Consider the following 22,673-nt stretch of genomic DNA (forward strand, 5'->3'; position numbering starts at 1 on the left):
ATTTTTATTAAAATAATCAAACACATACATTTATTTTTATAAATAAAACAATCAATTACAAAAAAATGTTACATGTATATTAATATAAAAAAAAAAAAAAAATGTTAGTAAAAACTGTAGTATACTATTTATCATATGGTTGGAATAGTTATCAACAGAGCTCAAATTCCTTAACCTTTTAATTCGTCTTTCGACTCATACGACAGTCCCGATTTATACTCGGTGATACATGTGTGCGTGCCCAACATTCGAACAGTAGAAAGTGGGCAGAAACATTTGTTGATTGCCTGGTCGGTGTCGCATCTACATTCTCCATTGTCCTACCCGTTCTTTTCTCCGATAGTCCGAGACACACGAGTTATCGTCAGTTTTGAATTACACGTTCGGAAATCTGGGAAAGAGAAGCGAGGGCGAAGTAGGCAGAGTACCATAAACTTTATCGTGGAAAGATGACTGGGTGTGTTTTAACTGATTATTAAGCTTACTTCATTCTAAGAAAGAAATGTCTAGAGAATGTTGACGATCGTATAAAGTTAAGGTTACGCGGGATAAATCGGAATGGCCACATTCTTGGGATTGAGGAGAAGATATCGTAAACGAAGAAAGGGGAAAGATTGGTGAGCAAATACATGACAGATACTATTGTGTATATAATAATATGGTTTATTTATGTAAGTTTGTTGCATTGGAAGTATTAGGAAATAAAAACGTGGAGAATCTCCGTGTTTTATTATTCCTGCGACGCGTTTCTTCCATCGATCATTGTTAACCTTCGTCTGTTTACTTCTTAACAGGGTTACCACCTGTTCTATTTTCGGTAATTCTACTTTTTAATGTCCATGGCCTATATTCTACCTTTATGAATACAAATTATGAATTTACCTGTAAATTGCAATTTGTTTTCATATTAAGATGGAATAATATAGAATATATATATATATATATATATGTCTCTCTATATATGTAATACAGAATGTAAATTGATGTATACAATGAGCGATCCAAGTATAAGTTTGAGCGGCTGAATTATCGCGCTCGTTGTGAAAGCCGCATTAAATATCTTCCACCGTTTCGAAAATACAGTACGCAAAAGTATAGTTTTTGTATAGTTTCAATAAAAGAAGTATGGAAGAGGGTTAATGAAGAGATGTAGGATGCAATAAGAAAATAGATCGAGAAAGTAATATTAAAATAATAAAGTATGTATTTTATAAAATTTTAATTCAATATTTAATGTCTCATGTCTACAAAAATGATTAGTATTTGAACAGTTTGAATTAAATAAATTCGTCAATAGTAATTATAAATGAAAAATGAAAAGTAACATGACAGGATATATTGATTATTACACAGGTTATTACATTATGAAACTTCAATTTATTATGCTACAATGAATGACAATAAAATGTATTACCTATATGGTAAAATAAATAAGGCAGTGTATGCTTTTTTTTTGCTTTCTTTTCTGAATGTTTAACACATCCTATGCTTAATATTACCATCTCTCAAAGACCACACCAAAATACCAAATGCTGAGAGTTTTTGTCAGACTCTAGCACAATGTGTTCTTTGTTGACAGCAATGTTACAATCTTCGTTATCCGAATACTTTAGCAAAGTAATTATATTAGTTAGTTCAAACGGCAGTGGTTATGAGAACCTCTCAATTAATACAATTTACATGTAATTACACAGTACATTCGCAATGTTCTTGGTAATACAGAGATGATAGCATTTCAGAAAATAGCACCAGAAATTATTCTTGGAGTAATTACACGTCTCAAATCTTTATAATAAAGTGGAATGTAAAATATATTAATGGAAACAGGAAAGTCACAATAATGCAATTAATGTTAATTGTACATGTGACTTTTCTGTATCATATACTATTTGTCAAGGTAATATTTGAATTTTTATTATTGAGATGTATTACATAATTTCTTTGGCAAATATCAGCAATATCCATTTTAAGAATATCTTGAATTAAACGAAATTTATACAAATTTTGTAAATTTTAGTAACATGAGTACATAAGTTCAAAACAATTTTTAGGTCTCGCTGAAATTTTTAATAATACTTTAAAAGCTAGGAGCAATATTACAGTTTACTTTTAAAATTTAAAGTTCCTTGCATAATATGTTTTATATTGCATGAATTATTAAGAGATTTTTAGATGTACATTCTTTAGTGTTTGGTACAATTTTAACACTGGATATAAAACAATAAGTATGCATGGAACATTTTTCGGATGATTTACAATTAAACATGGAAGCAATTTTATCTATGAAATTAAATTATTTATTTGCTATTACCAATTAAATATTTTGCAACACTACAACTAATTTATAATGAAAAAACTAAGTCTTTATGTGTGACGTATTTCTATTACATATTATTGTTATTTTAAATCAATTAATATATCACTGTAAGACATTGGACATGTATCATGACATTAGTTACATAAATAGTTGTGTATTGTATTCATAAAATTAGATATATAAAATTATTTTATCTCGAAAATTTGGTATTTACATTATTAATGATCACGTGATAGGATAATGAAAATCATTTTGTTAATTCAATCTACACACAAGGGTGTAATATACAGAAAAATAAATACTATGTAGTGAGCATTTCTAAATTTCAGTCTTTTCATTTCTATCTTCTAATAAATTTTAAATAATGATAATAAAAAGATTCAGCAATGATTTTAATTATGAATTTACAAATTAAGAGTGAACCTATTGTAATTAATTAAAGACATTTTCACATTTGAAAATTCTGATTAACACGAATGTAATAAAGTGTGAAACTAGTTGACATCACTTTTCAACCACACTGTATTACATTTTCGTACTATTAATGGCATATCATATTCCTAAGACAGGTATTACTTGTTAATCACATAACATTCTTTTAAGAATTTCCTAATTCAAATATATGTACTCTATTTGTGTACCTATATAAATAATTAAAATTGATTAAAGGAAATGATTTGCAAACATAGTTCTCACGTGAATACTATGTATATGCTCATTTAATATAGGAAGAACCTTGTTACTTGCATTCTAGCATGTGTCAGAATCTTTTATCTCACATACATTATCTGGTAACTACCCTTTCACAGTTACAGTATGAATCACAACCAGTATACGAATCTAGAATGTAAGGTTTACATATAATATTAACTAATATTTATACAGATAGTTTCTTCTGTGTATATTTAAGATTTTTACCGAGGTATTTCACATTTATAATAGTTTTCAATTATGTCCACTTTTGCATTATCAGTAGAATGAAAACCTATTTGTTATTATTTCGCATATGGCTTATAGCTTTGGTCAAAATAAATTGAAGAGCATGTATTATATTGCAATTGTACCTTATTTATAATAACTAAACTCGATCACTTACATATAATTTGTCTATCTGCTTCAATTATAGTTAATTAAACGTATTAATATAAACAACAACTACTAATTCTGAATAACTCCATAACACTGCAATGCCTTATTTTTTTAATGGATATAAAAATTGTATCAATGTACATTTTCGTTATATTAAATAAATTTTATATCCATTCCTATAAGGTCATTGTGTTAAATGTTATTCTAAATGGTAAATATTAATCTAATACACTAAATTATTCGTGATTTTTAATTATGATCATTTTTAGTGCCTATCAATTCATTTATACATTATAGTCAGAGCTATAAATTGAGAAAATAACATAACCAAAGATATCTAGTATAAATTATTACTGAAAATAAAATATGTACAAAGCCAAAAGTTCCTAATATGCAACATATAACATTGTTTATAAGATTTGGAATGTATTTACAATATTTTTTTTATGAAATCAATTTATAAGCTTTTATCAATTTCCTAACAAATTCATTATTGATATTATTAATCAAAATTATGATTCACGATGAATAATCATTCAAAAAAAGAGTTACAAAATTATGCAAAATTATTTTGCCAAAGTAAAATTGTATTTTTCTCTAAATATTTTTAAAACAGGGCACATATGTTTTTTATATATGCGTGCTTGAACCTATGCATCAAGATATGTCTATGTTCAAAGTATCTGTTCTAAAAATCTTTACTTAAAGAACTGTAAAAATCCAAAGTAATAACTGGTGCATATGAAGAATTTTTAGTGCATTTTACATTATAACATTTATGAAGCTGTTACCGTGTGAATGTACAATAAAATAATTTGATATAATGTACTGTAAAATACCATATGTAAAAAACTATAGTTAAGTACGTATTATATTAAATTACCATCATCTTTGTATAACCAGTGTTTGCAAAGTTTTGTTGATATGAAATAGTATACCTCTTCAAGGTATAACATATTACATATTAACCCAGAATTTGCACAAGTACTCCATTAAAATTGACTTGCAAGAAAAATAAATTGTTTATAATTTTATGAAAATTAATTTGAATGTATCTATTTTCTCGTTATTATTTTTGTTTTCTGTTTCTTTTTGTTTTTTTTTTTTGTTTTTTTTTAATAAATATCGCATCCAAAAGACAGAAATAATAAATAAAGTAATTTACATCGATATCAAAATTTTTGATGAAGAGAGGTCTAACATCAATTATTAATTATACATAATGAAAGCCAATGTGATTATAATAATTTACGATTTCGTATTTAGAGTCGAAACGAACAGTTTCAACAGTTTTCTTTTAACTTCCTACTAATACTTCTCTGTTTGTAAGTTTTATGCACTGTTACATTTTGCCGCGACTTTAAACACTGAAGTTTAAATATAACTTGGTTTCTTTTTTTTGTTAATATTTTGTGTGATAATAAAAAGTACTTCTTTTTAATAGCCAGCAGCAGCAAAAACCAAAACAAAAATAAGAAGATACTATTTCAAGTTACCATGTGATTTAACAAGTATAGGCAGTAACCTTTTTCAGAGTAAATATACAAAAGAGTTTTGTTATAATAGTGCTAAAGATAGTAACATGGCTTTATAGCATGTCAGTTTGGTTAGCAACATGATGAACTTTCTCGTACGTTGTCTTGAACTCTTCAAACCTTTTCATTTCCTTGAGCAAGTCCTATACATATTATATAGAAATTATGAAATATTTCATACCAACAGAGAGGTTATGCTCTTCAAATTCCAGCATAGACCAATTGAAGAGCCACAAGCGACAGCAAAATTTAAACAAAGACAAGTAACATAAGGGGGAAACCAAGTTTTATAACATTCCTCGGTAGTAAATAAATAAACATTAGGAAAAGAAACGGCATAATGCATGCATGAAAAAATAGACGTACAGTAATTAGTGAAATAAAACATATTTACCTTTGGCAGTGATTTTCTATCGTAGCACTGAGCGTATTTTCCTACAGACCGGCTCAGTTGAACATAAATGTCGCATAATACTTCTACAGGAAAATCCTTCGTAACATTAACAGTATGTTGCCATGCACTCTCTAATTCATTCTTATCTACCACAAGTTTCTCGTTTTCTTCGAATTTTGCTAGACTAGAATCACTTTCAATAGCGAACGATAATTCATCCATACTTTCTCGTCTAGACGAAGAATTAGATCCACTATTTTCTACATTCTTATCTTCTTCTGTGAAAGACATCTCCATACTTTCATGTTCATCGATGCGTTGATCGTTCACGTTATTGGTCTGAATTCCTTGTACCTCTTTCAAATTCTCATTTTGCGAATCATTTTCGGAATCCGAATTATCAAACAAATTTACGTGCCCGTTTAAAACACTGTTCGCTTCGGTTTCGAATTCTTGGAATTTGTCTAAATCGATGCTCGTTGTTTCATTGGTAATGCAAACCTTGGTGTCAAATGTAGTTACGGTATCATCGAATGCAATTTTTTTCTTTTTATGAACTTTCTTCACGTAACCTCTGGCCCAGGCAGGTATTCGACGCTTTCTAGAATTACTAAATCTTTTGCCGTTTACGACAAGAGAATGACTAGGACTTCCTGTATCCTTCTTGTACGCTCGTTCGGTCGTAGACGCGGAATGATCTGTTTTTGTATGGTTTTTATTTTCTGCGTGGTGGTTATACGTGCTATCGGTAACTCTACGAGTCTTGGAGATCTCGCGACACTTGTCTTCGAAGTCAGAATCCAATTCTGCTTTTATCAATGCGTATGCATTATCGCGGAGGGAGCACGCGCGATGTCTTATCAACTTGTCCGCTGGATCTCTGCGAAAGAGCACAATAGGACATATAGACAAATGGCAAAAAAATGCGTCACTAGTGAAAAGCAATGTGAACTAAGATGAGTGGTCTTCAATAATATAAATTTTTATTTATATTTATAATTACTGAAGTATATTTGAGAAATTGAAGACCACTTTAACTACGGAGCAACAACAGCAACGGATAAACAGGAATGTCAGAACTACCTCTTCAATATTCCAAGGGAAGGCCTATCACGTAAGCTGACATGAAAACACACAACATGAATGTCAGTATGAACTTTAGCTCCATTATTTATATTTATATATATATATGCTATATATGCGATGAACAATATAAAAAAGCGCCTATACTAATAAATATAAATAATAGTGTGTAAAGTACAAATCTTTTAAATACTTATAATCTTTCGATCGGAAAATTACGATATTTCTGTTGTTTGTCAAAGCATTCAAAATTTGTTTGAATAATTCAATAAGGAAACGGAGTTAATATGAACGAACTAAATACTTTTGTGCTTAATTACACTTAATATTTACATGTATATTTTTAGTCAATGAGTTTTAAAAATTTCATAGATATACATTAAATATACTGACCTATCAGGATTATACTCCAAAGCATTCCTACAAATGAGATCGATATCGTCAAGAAAATCTCGAGCGCAAAGATAACAGTGCATATCGATTTTCGTCATCATTGTTTCTAAATCCATAGGCTGTTTTATTATCATATTGTAATCTGGTACCTCCTCCGTGTCCACCGGTTTAGTAAACATGAAAAATCTATAAAAACAAAGGAAGCTCGATATCAGTTAACATTTCGTAGGATATATAAAAACAAGAAAGAAATGTATACAAATACTCACTGTCTATTCCTCGCGAGTTTCGCGCAAATCTCCCTCAAAAAAATTCTCAACTCTCTCAAGGAAACTTCTTGCTTTTCGTACATGACCTTCTTCTCTTCTTCCGTTAATTTCATTGGCATAGGATCTGGCGCTAAAGGAAGCTCTTCTAAAACTTCAACTTTGTCGTCCTTTATTTTTGGCGGCTTCAAGCTTTGAACCATGAAAATATGTCGGAAGAATTTCGATCTTTGTTCCGCTGTTGGCGTTTTCATCCAATAAACTTCTCCGCGAAGCTCGCTAAAGAGACTTCGCAGTTGGCTAGGGAGGTCTTGATATGTTGTATCACTCGTAGCTAGGATTAAGATAGGCAACGAAGGAGCGAGTGCTGCGATACGACACAAAAAAACCGCTTTTACAGTTTCAGGTACAAGTGGCCACCACTGATCTATCGACCGTATATAAATTATGGACGGTACGTTCCTGGCAGCTTCATTAAATACCTGCGATAGGAAATGAACATAGTCATGTAAATGGGTACTTTATTTAATTATCTTTGTACTTATGGTCAGTAACCGACCTGCACACAGGTTTCCTCCGGAGATCGTCCACTTTCTGCAAAAAGAGTGCTAACGTCTAATGTTTGAACTGGTAGATGTTCCATATGATACAATAACGCTTGTGCTAAGTGGGGCCCTTGACCTTCTGATAGATTCCCTCCAGAAATTAGTAACCTCGGACGATGTAATCCCGTGCTAATTTTTACTCTGACAGAATATAATAATATTAAATTACACTGTGCGATAGTATTTTATTACATCGTAAATACTGAGATCTTATTACTTTGCCATTGTAGGATTGACTCCTTGAGGAAATATCCCCTTTATCGAACTGAGTAACTCTTCTAGCGGAGGTCCTAATAGAGGTTCCATAAAAGGTTGTAATTTTCTTCGAGAACAAGGTGATACTCTTTGTGACGATGGTATAAGCATAGAACTAGCTTGTATAAAATCCCGTTTTTTTACCTGCGTGGACCATGTGATTTAGTATGGCGAATAGTTAATTATTTATTTATTATACATTAATAAAAACATACTGAAACTCGTTCAGGATCTAAAAGTAATCTGTTGCTAGTCATATATATTTGAGGGTACGTTCTTCTCAAGCCCTGTAAGACTGCCTCGGTACATAAAGCTCGTAAGTCTGAACCACAGTAACCAGTTGCTTTTTCAGCTAGTACTTCTAACAATTGATCCGACGGGGGATTTTTCCATTTGCTAACATGAATTTTTAATATCTCTAGTCTTTCTTTCATAGCAGGCAAAGGGAAAAATAATTCCCGATCGAAGCGACCGGGTCTACGCAATGCTGGATCAATAGCGTCTATTCTATTTGTTGCTCCAATAACTATCACCTGTTGCAAATCGAACGAGGAATTTTTAATTAATTAAAGAGACATATTTCGTTATTAACATATTCCACATTGAATATTTTACCTCTCCTCTATCACTGAGACCATCCATAAGCGCCAAAAGAGTAGATACAATACTAGCGTGAATCTGATCTTGCTTCGTACTTCTAACAGGTGCGAGGCCATCTATTTCATCAAAAAATATTATGGACGGTTTCATTTGTTGAGCCTGCTCAAACAACAATCGCAATTGGCGTTCGGATTCTCCAACCCATTTGGATAAACAATCTGCTCCCTTTCTCATAAAGAACGCCATTTTCCTACTGCCTTGACTACATTCATTTGCCAATGCCCTAGCTATTAATGTTTTACCAGTTCCTAGACAAGTATTCAATATAATTATGTAGACATTTATTTATATATCTACAAACGCTATAATTTGTTTTAAATATACCTGGTGGACCATGAAATAGTACTCCCTTTGGCGGAGTAATATGAAAACGTTCGAAAACGTCTGGATACATCATAGGAAAAACAACCATTTCTTTAAGGCAGTGAATATGTGACTCTAAGCCTCCAACATCATTGAACCTAATGTTAGTATCTAAAGTAATTGGATTTATATCTGCTTTACGATCTGGTGGTCCACCTTGAGGTATTGCCGATTGTCTATTACAAAGTTCATAAAATTAATAACTTATCGTACAATAACGTCATCTTCGATCGAATTTTTTTTTTTAATCTTACCTTGCTTTCTTGCTTTTCTTCTTATCGTAGCGTTGAGGTTCTGAATCGCTAGAGTCACTAGAGCTTGTACTTTTGCTTCTATGTTTACGCCTCCTCATGGAATTACTAAGAACACTTCTAAGCGCTTTTATAGATCGTCGAACTGGTTCTACGTTAGCTTGAAATCTATCTACAGCTGGCTTTTTTTGTCGTAAACTGTACTTTCTAGGGCCAGGAGAATCCGAAGATTCACTTAAATCACTATCTACCACTGTAAAATAATCGATTTATAAATAATAACATTACGTTAGATTTAGGGAAAAAAAATAGTCACATGTGTGTATCAAAACGCAATTTTCGAACCTGTAAGCTTCTTACCCCTCGGTAACTGTCGTTGTACTGTCCTTCTAGTTCGTTTAATGCGCGTGTACATATCTTCATAGCCCTATAAATCAGATTTATATGTATCAAAAATTCAAAATGAAACTACATATTTATCTATATTAAAATAATTTTAGAAAATCATTTTACATCTTCGTTTTCGGAATTATCATTGTTTTCCACTTTCTCGCTTTCTTGTGAGCTGTCCTCGTCAGCTTCATCTTGATCCACTTTAGGCTTTTCATCTTTTTCAACTAAATTTCCACCAAGTCTTGTTACAGGCCCTTCTTTAAGTCTGCTGGGACTATCAGATTTACTCGTTCTACACACAAATTTGTTCAATAAACATATTTATTCATACTTGAAATATACAAATTGTATTCACAGATATTTACCTTACATCTTTTTCTATGTGTGATTTACTTCTTGTCTCTATTTTATCCTTATGCTCTCTGTCTGTTCTTTCTCGCTCTTGTCTATCTTTAAGTTCCCTAATATCTTTCTCTTGCTCTGTTTTTTCTCTAAGATCACGATCAGACCTACCTCTAAGCTCTCTACTACTTTGTCTATCATGTTCTGTTCTTTCCCTTATATGCCTTGATGAATTCTTGTTAGGAGGATGATTTTCACGTGATCTGAGAGGCATACGCTCTTTGAGATCACGTTTTCTTTCTGGAACTTCATCCACCATATCTTTATCAGATGAAGAACCATGTTGTTGAAACATAGGATAACCTTTTAATGTTTGTGTTCCTAAAAAATATTACAGATACTTCAAGAAACATAATAAATACTAGAACTTAAAAATAGGAGGAGAATGTAAGAAATCTTTCAGATCTCAGAGTAACATGTGTATAGTAGAGTGATTCTTATTTTTTGACCTCAGCCTTGCCTAATATATTTTACATTGTACATTTATAATTAATTCTAAACTGCTCCAAAACAAATTATCTGTTAGTGAAATCTGATCAGACAACTATTTTCAATTTTTAGAACCAAATATGTTAGATATACCATAAAACATTGCACAAGTAATTTTATATTAAATGTAATTTAAGAATATTTTTTACCTAAAATCCAACTAGTATTAAGATTATCATATGTTTGCATTCTGTTACGGGTACTACGACGAACGCTTGAATTATTCATAGATATATGGGAATTACTGGTCGAATGTGACCTTAAAGTACGTAAACTTTTAACCCGTCTAACATTAGAGCTAAGACGGCGAGTTCTTGGAGAAAAAATATCTTCTTCTGTATCCATTGAGTCCAATGCAACATCATCATCTGACATTATCTAAAATGTATTGGTTATAAATTGTCTTTAAATTTAAACTAATTCAATCATAAATGAATAATTTTACTAAATACACATGACAATACAAATTTATTATAAAATGGTATATGTTTGATTATTTTCAGGTGGACAGGATGGTCTACAAAAAACAGAGTATTGACACTCCTGGTTTAGAAAATATAAAAGAGTTTGAAAGAAACATTGATGTACAATAATTCAACAATTTCATTGTTGCCTCTATCCTCTACTGATACTTTTTTTATAGCTATCATTATTTGCAACTTTGTGCCACATATTAGTTTATATTAGTTTAAGATGTTTGTTTACATGTATGATTGAAGAAAAAATTGAATTTTGAGAATAATAAAAATACAAATATGATGTAACACTATACAAAGAACGAAAAATGTTAAAAAATAAACTTATTCTGCACTGTGAAGATAAGATCAAAAGACAGTATCATTTGACAATTAACAGGTGTGTTTTCTCATTGTTTTTTCTTTTTTATATAATGGGAACACCGCCCACTTGAATGCTTTTTTGAAAAGGTAAAAATCATTAAAATAAATAGAGAATATTCCTCGATAAGGGGCGACGATAAAGCCTGATAAATGATCGCGTCATATGTAAAATAATAGAAATAGACCATGCACACTGCCTATAGTAATAATAAACAAAGTCTTCTCGATACAGACGAATTTTAACCTCTGCGATCCTTCAACATTCGAAACGTTCGATAATTAACGCTTCAATGCGCGAATTACCTTCATCTGGCCAGTTCTTGCTGCCAATTTTTCTTGAAATTAAAAACAATACTCGCACCGTCCGTCATATGCCTCGGGTAAAGTAACACCACTTTCTCGATCGAGTGCACGTAGCGCATGCACACTAAGCCTTCACAAAGGTCGTCTTACGATCGACTATCACTTAAAATTATTGTACGTTAGAACGTGACGAACGAAAAATTCCATAACGCACATCACAACTGAAACGTTCATGGATAGAAAATTGTTTTTCTTTTGCCGGGTGGTTATAAAATTTGTATTGGAAACAGTCCCTGCATATGCGAACTCATACTGAAATTAGCTGTAAACGTATCCGCTGACCTAACCTAACCGTTTGCCAACAGTCCTCACCTCGAATAAGTATACAGGGTGTTCATCGTAGCGGTAACCGCAATTATTGAGTCGACTGTTTAGCGAATAAAGATACATTTGTTCCACTGAGAACAAATGTACCGATCAAATATTGATTTAGACATTGATACTGAGAATGTCAACTTTTTAGTACTAACTGACGATTAACTGAAAAACTGCATGAAATAGAATAACGCAATGTTCGAAGATAACGCAAGGAAATGATTGCGAGAATTGATGCACATACATTACATTTTATTTCTTTGATTACAGAAAATATAATATTAAATATAAAACGTGTCGATCATATGATACTCTTGGCCTTGCAGTCCCTTCTTCTGTACTATATTTCCTCCATATCTATTGTATACTCCTTTCACTTTTATATATCCTATACCTCGTCTGTGATCTTAGAATATTAATATTTTTTAAAGAATTTCGCATTAATGCTTATACTTAGTATACACTACTTAGAATTATGAATTAATTAACACTTCATTAGGTGGTTGAACATAGAAAAGTATGATGTGTTTTGGACACCTATGGTATTTACTATTTTATACAGTACAAATATATGAGAACATAGAATACATTTATATTGGTTTAAGAAAGTAGCTATAAGACTATATTAAATAAGTACAATAAATTTGATAGTACATTATAATAGATACAGTTAGACAACGTATAGCGTAATAAATTATCTACTACAGCATACTACAGTGTATGTAGCATAGAACAGGTATGTACACGTACATACCGCTGTCATTATAATTATTGTATAGCCACATGTAAACATTATTACATTTCCTTAATTTCTTTCGTTTACTCCAGTTTTCTGTTACATTAGTTGATGGTTAAGAAAATTGATCAATTATTCTAAATAATATCGTAAAAATGTTCATACATCCCTTTAATACATATGTGTGTTCTTTTTAAACACTTCGTGTCCTATCACCTTTAAGTTGTAATAAACATTTAATAATAAACATTTATTGTTATATGATTATGAATCATAAGGTTATTAAAATTCTTGTGTTTAGCATATATTTTATGTATCAACATCATTTTTATTCTACTTTAATTGTAAGCTAATATTACATTGTTTCCTTTTGTAGGTTACGCAAGCTGTATATCGCATAACACATTGAAATTTTAAAACATTATAAACAACCTGTCCAAATGTATAGCTGTCAGAAAGTCTTCTTTAGAAACAATACACCTTTTTTTCGTTCGTGGAGTGCCCAGTTTGGTAAAAAAATTGATTTAATATTTATTTACAAAATAATGTTAACATTACAATATTCGATTACTATTTAATTCGAGCCTTCTTTAACTCATAAAATGTTTCATCATTACAATAAAATAATTGTTTATTTCTAGATAAAGTTTGTAACAGGATCATGTCTGTCCAAACTGATATTATTGATCAAGATGCACAGACTCTTCTAAATGCCAATAAAAGACCCATAGCTGATTCGCATGACGAAGTTGAAGTTGACGTCAAAGTACAGAAGACAGAAGAAAGTACAGATGTTACACAAAGAGTTAAAAGGAAAAATTTTGTGTTAATGATGGGTTATCTTGGTAGAGATTATTTTGGTATGCAAAGAAATCCTGGTACAAAAACTATAGAGGAAGATTTACTACTTGCTTTGTTTAAATCTAATTTGATTACAAAGGATCAGTTTGATGACATTCGAGAAGTTAGATTTCAAAGAGCTGCACGTACAGATAGAGGTGTGTCAGCTGTCCGGCAAATTGTTTCTCTGAGACTACGTAAGTAATGCATAAGAACAATTTGGCTTGTAGTTTCAAAAATATTTAAGCATTATTAATTATCTTTTATCCCATTTGTCTTTTAGCAAATCATGCAAATAAAGATGAAATAAATAAATATCTTCCAGAAGAAATTAGAGTATTTGCTGTAAGGAGAGTAACAAAAGGTTTTAATAGCAAAAATCAGTGCGATGCGAGAACGTATAGATACGTTATGCCGACGTTTGTTTTGGCTTCTGAAAGTCCAAATTTTTTACAAGTCAATGAAGGCGATGTAGTAGATCCAGAAAAACGACTAGAAGAACTTCTAATGATAGATGGAAAACCATATAATGAATTTCGATTGACTACAAATATGCTTAATAAATTAAATGAAACTCTAAAGCTATTAGAAGGTACACATAATTTCCATAATTTTACATCAAAAATGTAAGTTATTTTAAATGGTAAAATATCGTTATATTGTAAGTAAGAATCGAAAAATTCTATGAATTCCTTTACAGAAAACCATTGGATCCACGCGCTCGACGTTACATAATATATTTTCGCTGTGTCGAAACATTTGTTGCAAATGACATAGAATTCGCTGTGTTGGAAGTTAAAGGACAAAGTTTTATGTTACATCAAATTAGAAAAATGGTAGCTTTGATAGTAGGAATTTCCAGGAATATTATTACGAATGATATGATAAAAGACATGTTTTCGCTAGATAGATTTGACATTCCTATTGCACCAAGTCTAGGATTGAGTTTACATCATGTAAGTTACTAAAATTGAACGAAATCTTTGTCGATGAATTCTCATAATTTATATATGAAAATTATATTTTCGTATCTTTAGGTACATTACACGTATTATAACGAAAGATACGGATCAGATGGAATTCATGAAACTCTGGCTTGGGAAGATTGCGACGAAGAAATAGAACAATTTTATAAAGATTATATTTTAAAAAGTATTGTTGACATAGAATCTTCTGAAAAAACGTGTTTGAAATGGCTGGCAAGTTTTCTTACACCACAGAGGTTTGCATGTAAGGATCCTAGTGCATCATGAAAATATGTTTTATTCTAAATGACATTGTATTTATATGGCAAAACTATATTAAATATGTTTCTGGATAAATATTGTTTATATTATGATGTAGTTTAATTTTACATTTTAAGCATTGTTAAGATATTTTACTGTAAAATGTCATTAAGTTATCGTTATTCGATTATTGATTATTATAATCTTATCGTTCGCTTTCTTGTTTCTGTTATTTATCGAGTAGTATGAGAAATATCAGTTGTATGTTATTTACGTCTTTCTTTCAAACGTAATCACCGAATGAAGATTGCTTCATAGAAGCGGTAAGTATTTCCTCTTAAAACACACGTACGCACACAAATGCGAAGTAGTTTCATCCGCGTAGATCCGCGGTTGCTTCAGACGGGTAATCCCAGATTGATAAATAGTGAATAAATAAGCGATTTGCCACCTTTCTCGGAGTTTATTTCGTTATTATGAAGACTATGACAATTGGATTTATTTTAATAATTGCATGTAAGTAAATGTATTTATATTGTATGATAAAGTCAAAGTATAATTTAAAAAATTGAGCATTATTTATTTTAAGTATTTTAAAGAATATATTATTTGTCAAGGAATAAATATAATCAATTTATTTTGTTTCATTCTTATATCATTCTTATAATAAAATACAGTAATAAATATTACATATACATCTAGCTCCAAAAACCAGTTTAACAATGACCTTGAACTCTTGAAAGGAAAAGTTATATATCATGTATTACAATGAAGTATAAATACTTACAAAAATAATTTTTATTGTACATATAATCTTACTTTTATAATGTGAAAAAATGTAGGTTGGTAATAAAATGAAACAGGAGCAAAAAAACATATCTTTATTTTTTAAACAGGTGCAATAGAATACGGATACGGGCAAAATAAGTTGTGTGGGTGAGTAGAACAAATTTTACATAACATACCTGTCTGACTTGTAGTAACTAACATAAAGTGAGTCAGTAATAAATTGTTTAATAATTGAAAATGACAAATTGAGTATTATTTCTTGTCAACAGCTTGGACAAATTTCAGTGTAAAAATGGACATTGCATAGCAAGTGAATTGTTATGCGATGGGCGAGCAGATTGTGAAGATGGGTCTGATGAAACACGTGAAGAATGTAGTAAACCAGGAATAACATGTCCTGGTTATGCATTTCGATGTGCATATGGTGCATGTGTAGATGGAGATAAGACTTGCAATGGAGTGAAAGACTGTATCGATAATAGTGATGAAACAATATCTAGGTGTACAGGTAGCCAGCATAATTCATCCACAACATGTTCAACAGATGAGTTCAAATGTAGTAATGGAGAATGCATTTCTGCAAGTAATTTATGTGATGGTACTCCTGATTGTGCAGATAAATCAGATGAAACATTTATTCAGTGTGGGTCCATTGCGTAAGTTTCCAAATCAAAAAACAAAAAATTAGAATTTATTATCTCATTAATACTTAATTATTTAAAAATTTTTATAGCTGCTCACAGTTACTCTTTCGTTGTCACTATGGTGCCTGTATCGATGGTAATTTAAGGTGTAATGGAGTCATGAATTGTGCAGATGGTTCCGATGAAAGTCCGGAATTATGTGAAAGTGTTACAGAAAAATCGCCAGACACTGACACATCTCCTTGGATTCCCTTACCTACAAGAGAATTTTGTAATGCACCACCACAGCCACAAAATGGTTACAGAAAATTGCATAAATCACAATGTTCTATTCAAGAGAATTGTGATATTGAGGAAGGTACTGAATTACAACCAGGTGCTTATTTAGTTTACACCTGTAGAAAAGGTTATAAAATCAAAGGCTCACCTGATGTAGTTTGTGGTGTGGGAGGCAAATGGTTGAATATTCCGATTTGTGAAGGTACGCAAATATAATGCTAAGTCTAAATATATACTTGTCTATAAATGTCATGGATAATTTGTTGTATTTCAGAAATACGTTGTAAATCTTTATTGTCAACTTCGGTAACCGCTTGGTGTAAATACGATGATCAAGAAGTATCATGCGACTCTGCTTTGCCTCGTACACGGGGAGAAATGTCTTGTAGGAATAGTTATCGCCCGGATATAACGTCTCCTTTACGTTTACCAGTTAGATGTAACGAAAATGGACAATGGGAACCAGAGCCGATGCGATGTATCCCAGGTCGGCCAGCAATAAATATTTACATTAACGAAACTTCTATCTCATTGCAAACCGATATACAGAAAAATAATTCTACATTGATACAAATATTAGACGATAAGATCATTATTTACCGTAATAAGGACAAACAAATTAAATCGAACGTTGATGTTACAATTAGTAACGAAAGTAAACGTACAACTATTATCACATAATATTAAAAATATGAATTTAATCTATGTAACAGGATACGAATAATTTCACAAAGTATACTAATATATGTAATTTGAAATCTGCAAAATGAACTTTCTTATGCATATTGAGATAATTCACATATAAATCGTAATGTATTTTAGGATCGTATACAAATGTTGTAACAAAAGAGTATTACACATTTTTATTTATTGCCATTTATCAGTTAAAGTTATTATGTTTATATGTTTAATAAATATGTTGACGTTCTTATTTGCCTCTGAATTTGTTACCTACTCCTGTGTAGTACTACTAATTTAAGAAATAAATGTGAATTATCTCTCGCAAATTACTATAATTTACATAGTAAAGATTTATGTTTTAGAATGCGGTATTACATATCCAGATTCTACGCCTCTTATTGTAAATGGAACTAGACCTAATATCACCGAGTTTCCATGGCATGCCACAATTTACAGAGCAGAAACACCTGACGCGATTAAAGATTTTATTTGTGGTGCAACTATTATTCAGGAGAAACTTTTAGTAACTGCAGCGCATTGCGTATTCATCGAACGCACTAAGACATTAGATGACCCGTCAAAGTATTACATATTAACGGGAAACATTTATAAAGATTACGATTCCATTCTTCACAATCCATTGACTGTGAAAAGGGCTAAGGTATTTACATTTATACTATTTACATTGTTTAAAAATGATACCAATGATCGTAATTTTTTTTATTTCAGGTAAAAAATATATACATCGTGTGTAGCTATTTGGGATTAGAGGGAAACTATGTTGGCGACATAGCTATATTAGAAATTACGAAACCATTTGTATTTTCATCTTTACTGATACCGATATGTTTGGACATTTACCGTCAAGTCGAATTAGAAGTTGGAACTGTTGGAAAAGTAGCAGGATTTGGCAAAACTCAATTTGGAACGTATAGTTCTATTTTGCAATCCCTTAGAGTGCCGTACATCCCTTGGAATCAATGCGTATCGTCAAGCGTTCCTTTCGAAACTCAACGATATGTTACGATTGATAAATTTTGCGCTGGATACACGAATGGTTAGTAAAGAAATTACAGCAATTATTTTCTGTTTTGTTGTGAAATGTATTAAAAACATGACAATTTTAGGATCGTCGGTTTGTGATGGCGACAGCGGCGGCGGATTAGTTGTTCAAAGTGGAAATCTATGGTATTTGAAAGGTATTGTTAGTGTTAGCCTTGGCGTGACGGTAACAGGAGCAGGTAGAACTTGTGACAGTACTACATATTCTCTATATACGAGAGTGTCCCGTCATATGACATGGATACAAGACGTTATCCTTAGATTACAAATAAATAAATCATTTCCTTCATGTTTTACATTACCATAATTTATATAGGCATATTTGGAATACTGAAATCCTCACTCATGTGATCATATCATACTGTATTGGCATTACCATGTATCATTTTACAAATAGTCGATATAACGGAATAATAAGGCACAGACTATACGATATTAAAAATAATATTTTTAATGGATTCGTGTAAAATCACATATTTTATACGATTAGGTTATATACTCTTACAGAATGCATTTATATAAAACCTTAATAAATACTATTATATTACAAGAAATATTTGTATGTGAAGCAATTTAAAAAATAAAACATGATGTAAGTAAATAAATGGATATACATGTATTCTATTAATAAAATTTTGCTAATAATTTATTGACATTCACAGATCACACATATTCTAGGTTCCTTAATGTTTCTTTGTTACGAACATTTCGCGATGATGACTCAAATGAAGCAACATTAGATGTAGGAGTACCTAAAAAATAAAATTTTACAAATTATATTGTAACAACAATTAGAATGTGTCATATTTGTAGCATTATAAATCTTACTTTCAACTTGCAAATTTTTTAATCTTTGTTCAAGTTCATCAATATTAGAACTTAATTTTTCACTTGGTATTGAAGGCAAAGAGTCTTCATCAAGTTTCATTAATTCCTCTAATTCTTGTTCTAGATCAATATCGGAAATATCGTTTTTCAAATTCTCTGATAACATAAGTTGTACTTCGTTTTGTTCTTCCAAGGCCTAAAATTCATAGTTCATTTAGATGAAAACAAAGTGATAAATTGTTACCTGCCAGGTATTACATTACCCACCTCTGACAAGTTATCCATAATATCTTTGACATTAGATTCTGATATATCGCTTTCGTTTAATTTCTTTAACACATCAGATCCTGTTTTGTAGGCTGACAATACAGCAGTGTTTGTATGAGTATTTTGAATACTTAATACAAGGGATCGAATGTTCTCAAGAGTTTGCACTCTTTTTTCAATGGTATTTTCTAACTCGAATTTTTTTCTTAAATGTGTCTTTGCCATTTGTCTTAATCCTTTTGCTAAGTACGATTTGGACTGATTAATGATATCGATTTTTTTTTCTTCCATGAGATGTATCTCGTTTACAAGCTCATTTTCTTGTTTCTCTAATTTATACAGTGCTTCCTCAATTTCTGTTATATTATCAGACGAGTGTACAGCAATCTTAATTAACAACTCATTTTCATTTATATTATTTGTAAAGACCACTTTTTTTTTACGTCTTAACCATATTAAAACTAACATGACAGTATTATCAGATATATTTTTGTTCATTTTAGATTTACAACTTTTTAGTACCTCAGAAAATGGTACAAGAAGATTTTCCTTTTCGTCTTTCAAAATAAAAAATATTGTTTCTGCTAATTCACTAATAATTTGCAAATGAATATATCTAGTTTCTTTATTAATTTCATTGCTTACAACGTAACTTTTAACTTTTGAAAATGACCATACAAACGGTCTCTTTACAAATATATCAATTGACCATGATGTCCAAGAATCGCATGGTTCTTTTAAAAATTCAGTTTCTGGAATTATTTCACCATTTCTGTAACATTATTCAAATTAATAATCTATAATTATGTACAAACTATCAAAGCTAGTAGAAACAGAATTACCTGAGCAGTTCTTCAACAACAGATGTCAAACAAAGCGGAGTGCAACCTTTCCTTTTAAAAGCAACATTTAAGTCTGCGATAGAGAAACTGGATTGCATGTTATGCTTCAACCATTCATATATTAGGTTTTGCCAAAACTTGTATTTAGATGTCCAGTCTTGTGGATTGGCAGATTTGCTTCGAAAAGGAGAAAACAAAGCATTCATTCTTTCTTCTTCGTTCCAACATTTTGGCATTTTATCAGGCGGTAATAGCAAATTATTATCCATAGCTTTAGTTTCCACAGACATTCTTCGACTACATGGAATTATTTTCAAGTTAAGTTATACTATTATACATTGTGTTGTTATGATATAATGGTTAACAGTAATACTTGCCTCTTTAAAATATCAATCTTCTGTCACATGTAATTAAAATATTCCTCAAGTATTGCTAATTTTCTAGTGTTCACAATAAGATGTAAACATTTCATTATTTAAAAATGTCATCGAAATCATTCTAAAGACGTAAATATTAGAAGTGTGCACTTGTGTATGTACTCTTACTACACAAGTACACTGATATATGTACACTTGTGTACTTCAGGACACCAAATATAGATCAGCAGCAACATTCAGAGACTATTGTTGTGAAGATTTGCGTCAAATTTCCTTTCAAAAGAATTGTAATAGTCTATAGTTTACTAGACTAGTGTGTATAATATCGTTCAAAGAAATAGACGTGTGTAGGTCGCTTTGTAATATAGGGGCGGCTATTTCCCGACATTCGATTGCAACTTGTAAAGGTTTAGGTTATTTTCCGACATTCGACCGCAACGGGATACATAAAAAGTGGTGCCCCTCAGGGGCTGTAGCATGCGAGTATGCAGCTACAGCTACAGTACGGGCTTAGCAATCCCGAGGTACCCTAGCTAGATGGGAGCCAGTGGAGCTTCGACCATACATACATGGACTCAGTACTACTGTACTGTATGTATACATGTATCATATATATATATATGATAATACATACATATATGACATATATATATCGTAGCCTATGGTCACTTGCGCCGCGAGTTCGGGATTTTGATAACAGTTTTCTAGTAACTTTCGTATGGAGTTGGATCTCCTTATACAGTCTTCATGAGAGTTACATTACCGGAGTTATGTAAGGAAAAGTAATGTCAAGAAAAATTTGTTCATCGCTTTGTTCATAGATTGCGCCACCAGAGAGTGAACAGTTGTCGTCCTTGTCGCACATTTATCTTTCTCTCTCGCACATTATCACGTGTAACTTCCTTGTCTATTCTGCTCTCCTGCTACCTCCGTTTGAGCTTCACGAGCAATGAAGAGATTGCGCCACTTGCACCAAACATAGTAGCTGAGGGAATTTAGACATGAAACCACGCTAGGAGTCCACGTAGTAAGTGTTAGATTAAATTTTATTCTCATTAAATTTATTACTCCATATCTTTCAATTCCCATTCAATGTACAACTTACAACCACACTCACCACCCTCTTAAACAAACATTTCCCACTAACTGAGCTTCAGAATACCCATAAATCGACTGCCAAGAGTCACCCCCAACAGAAACAATCTTGAAACCATTCTCCAACCCAACATTCTCTACAAAACCCCTGTTTACCATTTCTCACTCAAAATTCCTCTCCAGATAAGAATTTTTCCCACCTGTCGGTGGCCACGATCGTGATCAATGCATGTTGTACAGTCGACGACAGATAGTAATGCAATCACGAGCCTGGAACCGTGCCCATTATCCGTCGAGTTTCACCGATAGCCGATTTTTAAGAGTGTCGGCGCTCGTATCACTCTCCAGTCGATTGACCTTATCACTGGCTGCCAGATTAGCGTCAATCGCGCGTACGAGTGTTCCTGCCAGTGTCAGCCGATCTGGTCCCGCGCGTAGCTCGCGTTGGTCGTCAGGAAAATGACGATCACCGTGGTCCAGACGAAGCTCGCCTCGATGATCGCCATCGGGGTGGGAAGTTTCGTCGTGGGGGTTGCTCCAGCGTGCTTCGTTTCACGCGTACGCGACCTCCAGCAGAGGTTGTTCCTCTCGTGCACCCTCTGCTTCGGGGGTGGAGTGCTGCTGGCCACCTCGATCCTCCACATGTTGCCAGAGACGAGGGAGTCGGTACCGCAATACGCAGAGCTGCTATTCTCTTGCGGATTCCTTCTGCTCTACCTCGTGGACGAAATTGTGCATTATTTCTGGGGCAGCGAGGAAGAGCACAGCCCTGAGCAGCGATATGAGAACAGGCACGGAGTCACGGGGAACCAATTGTATGTAGTATACAGGGTGTCCCAAAAATGTTGTCACATCTTGAAATGGGTGATTCGGGAGGTGATTTGAAACAACTTTTTCCTTAGCGAAAATGTTGTCCGAGGCTTCGTTGAGGAGATATTAACGGAAAATGTCGACCAATCAGAGCGCGCGTATACTGTTGGAGCGGCCGCGATAGC

General features: G+C 32.2%; 4 protein-coding genes across 10 annotated transcripts; 2 read left to right on the forward strand and 2 right to left on the reverse strand.

Moving 5' to 3' along the window:
• On the forward strand, positions 1 to 14,924 carry LOC128877100 (pseudouridylate synthase 1 homolog). 5 transcript variants are annotated; one of them, XM_054124150.1, is made up of 7 exons: positions 1 to 617; positions 10,999 to 11,350; positions 13,125 to 13,258; positions 13,390 to 13,785; positions 13,872 to 14,214; positions 14,289 to 14,544; positions 14,626 to 14,924. In XM_054124150.1, exons 3-7 carry the CDS (start codon positions 13,189 to 13,191, stop codon positions 14,839 to 14,841), a joined length of 1,281 nt encoding a protein of 426 aa, XP_053980125.1. In that variant the 5' UTR covers positions 1 to 617; positions 10,999 to 11,350; positions 13,125 to 13,188; the 3' UTR covers positions 14,842 to 14,924. The 5 variants fall into 5 exon arrangements, with proteins under 5 accessions (XP_053980125.1, XP_053980378.1, XP_053980462.1 ...); XM_054124403.1 differs by lacking the exon at positions 10,999 to 11,350; XM_054124487.1 differs by lacking the exons at positions 1 to 617; positions 10,999 to 11,350 and adding an exon at positions 11,694 to 11,714.
• Positions 911 to 12,551, reverse strand: LOC128876836 (ATPase family AAA domain-containing protein 2-like). Of its 3 annotated transcripts, none has more exons than XM_054123687.1 (16): positions 11,638 to 12,551; positions 10,645 to 10,873; positions 9,970 to 10,327; positions 9,725 to 9,896; positions 9,572 to 9,638; positions 9,215 to 9,464; positions 8,922 to 9,136; positions 8,553 to 8,845; positions 8,153 to 8,470; positions 7,900 to 8,081; positions 7,637 to 7,823; positions 7,081 to 7,559; positions 6,812 to 6,997; positions 6,419 to 6,454; positions 5,336 to 6,215; positions 911 to 5,084 (listed from the first exon to the last, which is right to left on the reverse strand). In XM_054123687.1, the coding sequence occupies exons 1-16, from the start codon at positions 11,641 to 11,643 to the stop codon at positions 4,995 to 4,997; spliced, it is 3,948 nt and encodes a 1,315-aa protein (XP_053979662.1). In that variant the 5' UTR covers positions 11,644 to 12,551; the 3' UTR covers positions 911 to 4,994. The 3 variants fall into 3 exon arrangements, with proteins under 3 accessions (XP_053979662.1, XP_053979572.1, XP_053979742.1); XM_054123597.1 differs by having other exon boundaries at positions 9,557 to 9,638; XM_054123767.1 differs by lacking the exon at positions 6,419 to 6,454 and having other exon boundaries at positions 9,557 to 9,638.
• Positions 14,925 to 15,059: 135 nt separating the features above from the next.
• LOC128876979 (modular serine protease-like) lies at positions 15,060 to 18,874 on the forward strand. The gene is made up of 8 exons (XM_054123892.1): positions 15,060 to 15,330; positions 15,711 to 15,750; positions 15,873 to 16,259; positions 16,337 to 16,728; positions 16,801 to 17,013; positions 17,570 to 17,868; positions 17,937 to 18,264; positions 18,335 to 18,874. The coding sequence occupies exons 1-8, from the start codon at positions 15,291 to 15,293 to the stop codon at positions 18,574 to 18,576; spliced, it is 1,941 nt and encodes a 646-aa protein (XP_053979867.1). The 5' UTR covers positions 15,060 to 15,290; the 3' UTR covers positions 18,577 to 18,874.
• Positions 18,698 to 21,039, reverse strand: LOC128877039 (charged multivesicular body protein 7). Its single transcript, XM_054124020.1, has 5 exons — positions 20,584 to 21,039; positions 20,207 to 20,503; positions 19,365 to 20,136; positions 19,098 to 19,293; positions 18,698 to 19,021 (listed from the first exon to the last, which is right to left on the reverse strand). Exons 2-5 carry the CDS (start codon positions 20,494 to 20,496, stop codon positions 18,933 to 18,935), a joined length of 1,347 nt encoding a protein of 448 aa, XP_053979995.1. The 5' UTR covers positions 20,497 to 20,503; positions 20,584 to 21,039; the 3' UTR covers positions 18,698 to 18,932.
• Positions 21,040 to 22,673: the final 1,634 nt, after the last annotated feature.

Source organism: Hylaeus volcanicus, chromosome 1 (assembly GCF_026283585.1).
Source record: "Hylaeus volcanicus isolate JK05 chromosome 1, UHH_iyHylVolc1.0_haploid, whole genome shotgun sequence".
NCBI classification, from domain to species: domain Eukaryota; kingdom Metazoa; phylum Arthropoda; class Insecta; order Hymenoptera; family Colletidae; genus Hylaeus; species Hylaeus volcanicus.

What these genes read in the sequence shown, in the direction of transcription:
- LOC128876979 (XM_054123892.1), top strand. Translation starts at nt 15,291, where the DNA reads ATGAAGACTATGACAATTGGATTTATTTTAATAATTGCAT. An exon ending in GCCGATGCGATGTATCCCAG is followed by an intron (nt 17,014 to 17,569) that starts GTCGGCCAGCAA and finishes TTTATGTTTTAG; the next exon opens with AATGCGGTATTACATATCCA. An exon ending in TTGCGCTGGATACACGAATG is followed by an intron (nt 18,265 to 18,334) that starts GTTAGTAAAGAA and finishes TGACAATTTTAG; the next exon opens with GATCGTCGGTTTGTGATGGC.
- LOC128876836 (XM_054123597.1), bottom strand. An exon ending in ATAATTCCGAAAACGAAGAT is followed by an intron (nt 9,639 to 9,724) that starts GTAAAATGATTT and finishes TCTGATTTATAG; the next exon opens with GGCTATGAAGATATGTACAC. An exon ending in CGGAGGAAACCTGTGTGCAG is followed by an intron (nt 7,560 to 7,636) that starts GTCGGTTACTGA and finishes TTCCTATCGCAG; the next exon opens with GTATTTAATGAAGCTGCCAG.
- LOC128877039 (XM_054124020.1), bottom strand. Translation starts at nt 20,496, where the DNA reads ATGTCTGTGGAAACTAAAGCTATGGATAATAATTTGCTATTACCGCCT. An exon ending in GTTGTTGAAGAACTGCTCAG is followed by an intron (nt 20,137 to 20,206) that starts GTAATTCTGTTT and finishes ATAATGTTACAG; the next exon opens with AAATGGTGAAATAATTCCAG. An exon ending in AAAAAATTTGCAAGTTGAAA is followed by an intron (nt 19,022 to 19,097) that starts GTAAGATTTATA and finishes TTTATTTTTTAG; the next exon opens with GTACTCCTACATCTAATGTT.
- LOC128877100 (XM_054124150.1), top strand. Translation starts at nt 13,189, where the DNA reads ATGTATAGCTGTCAGAAAGTCTTCTTTAGAAACAATACACCTTTTTTT. An exon ending in TTCGTGGAGTGCCCAGTTTG is followed by an intron (nt 13,259 to 13,389) that starts GTAAAAAAATTG and finishes GTTTATTTCTAG; the next exon opens with ATAAAGTTTGTAACAGGATC. An exon ending in AATTGTTTCTCTGAGACTAC is followed by an intron (nt 13,786 to 13,871) that starts GTAAGTAATGCA and finishes TTTGTCTTTTAG; the next exon opens with CAAATCATGCAAATAAAGAT.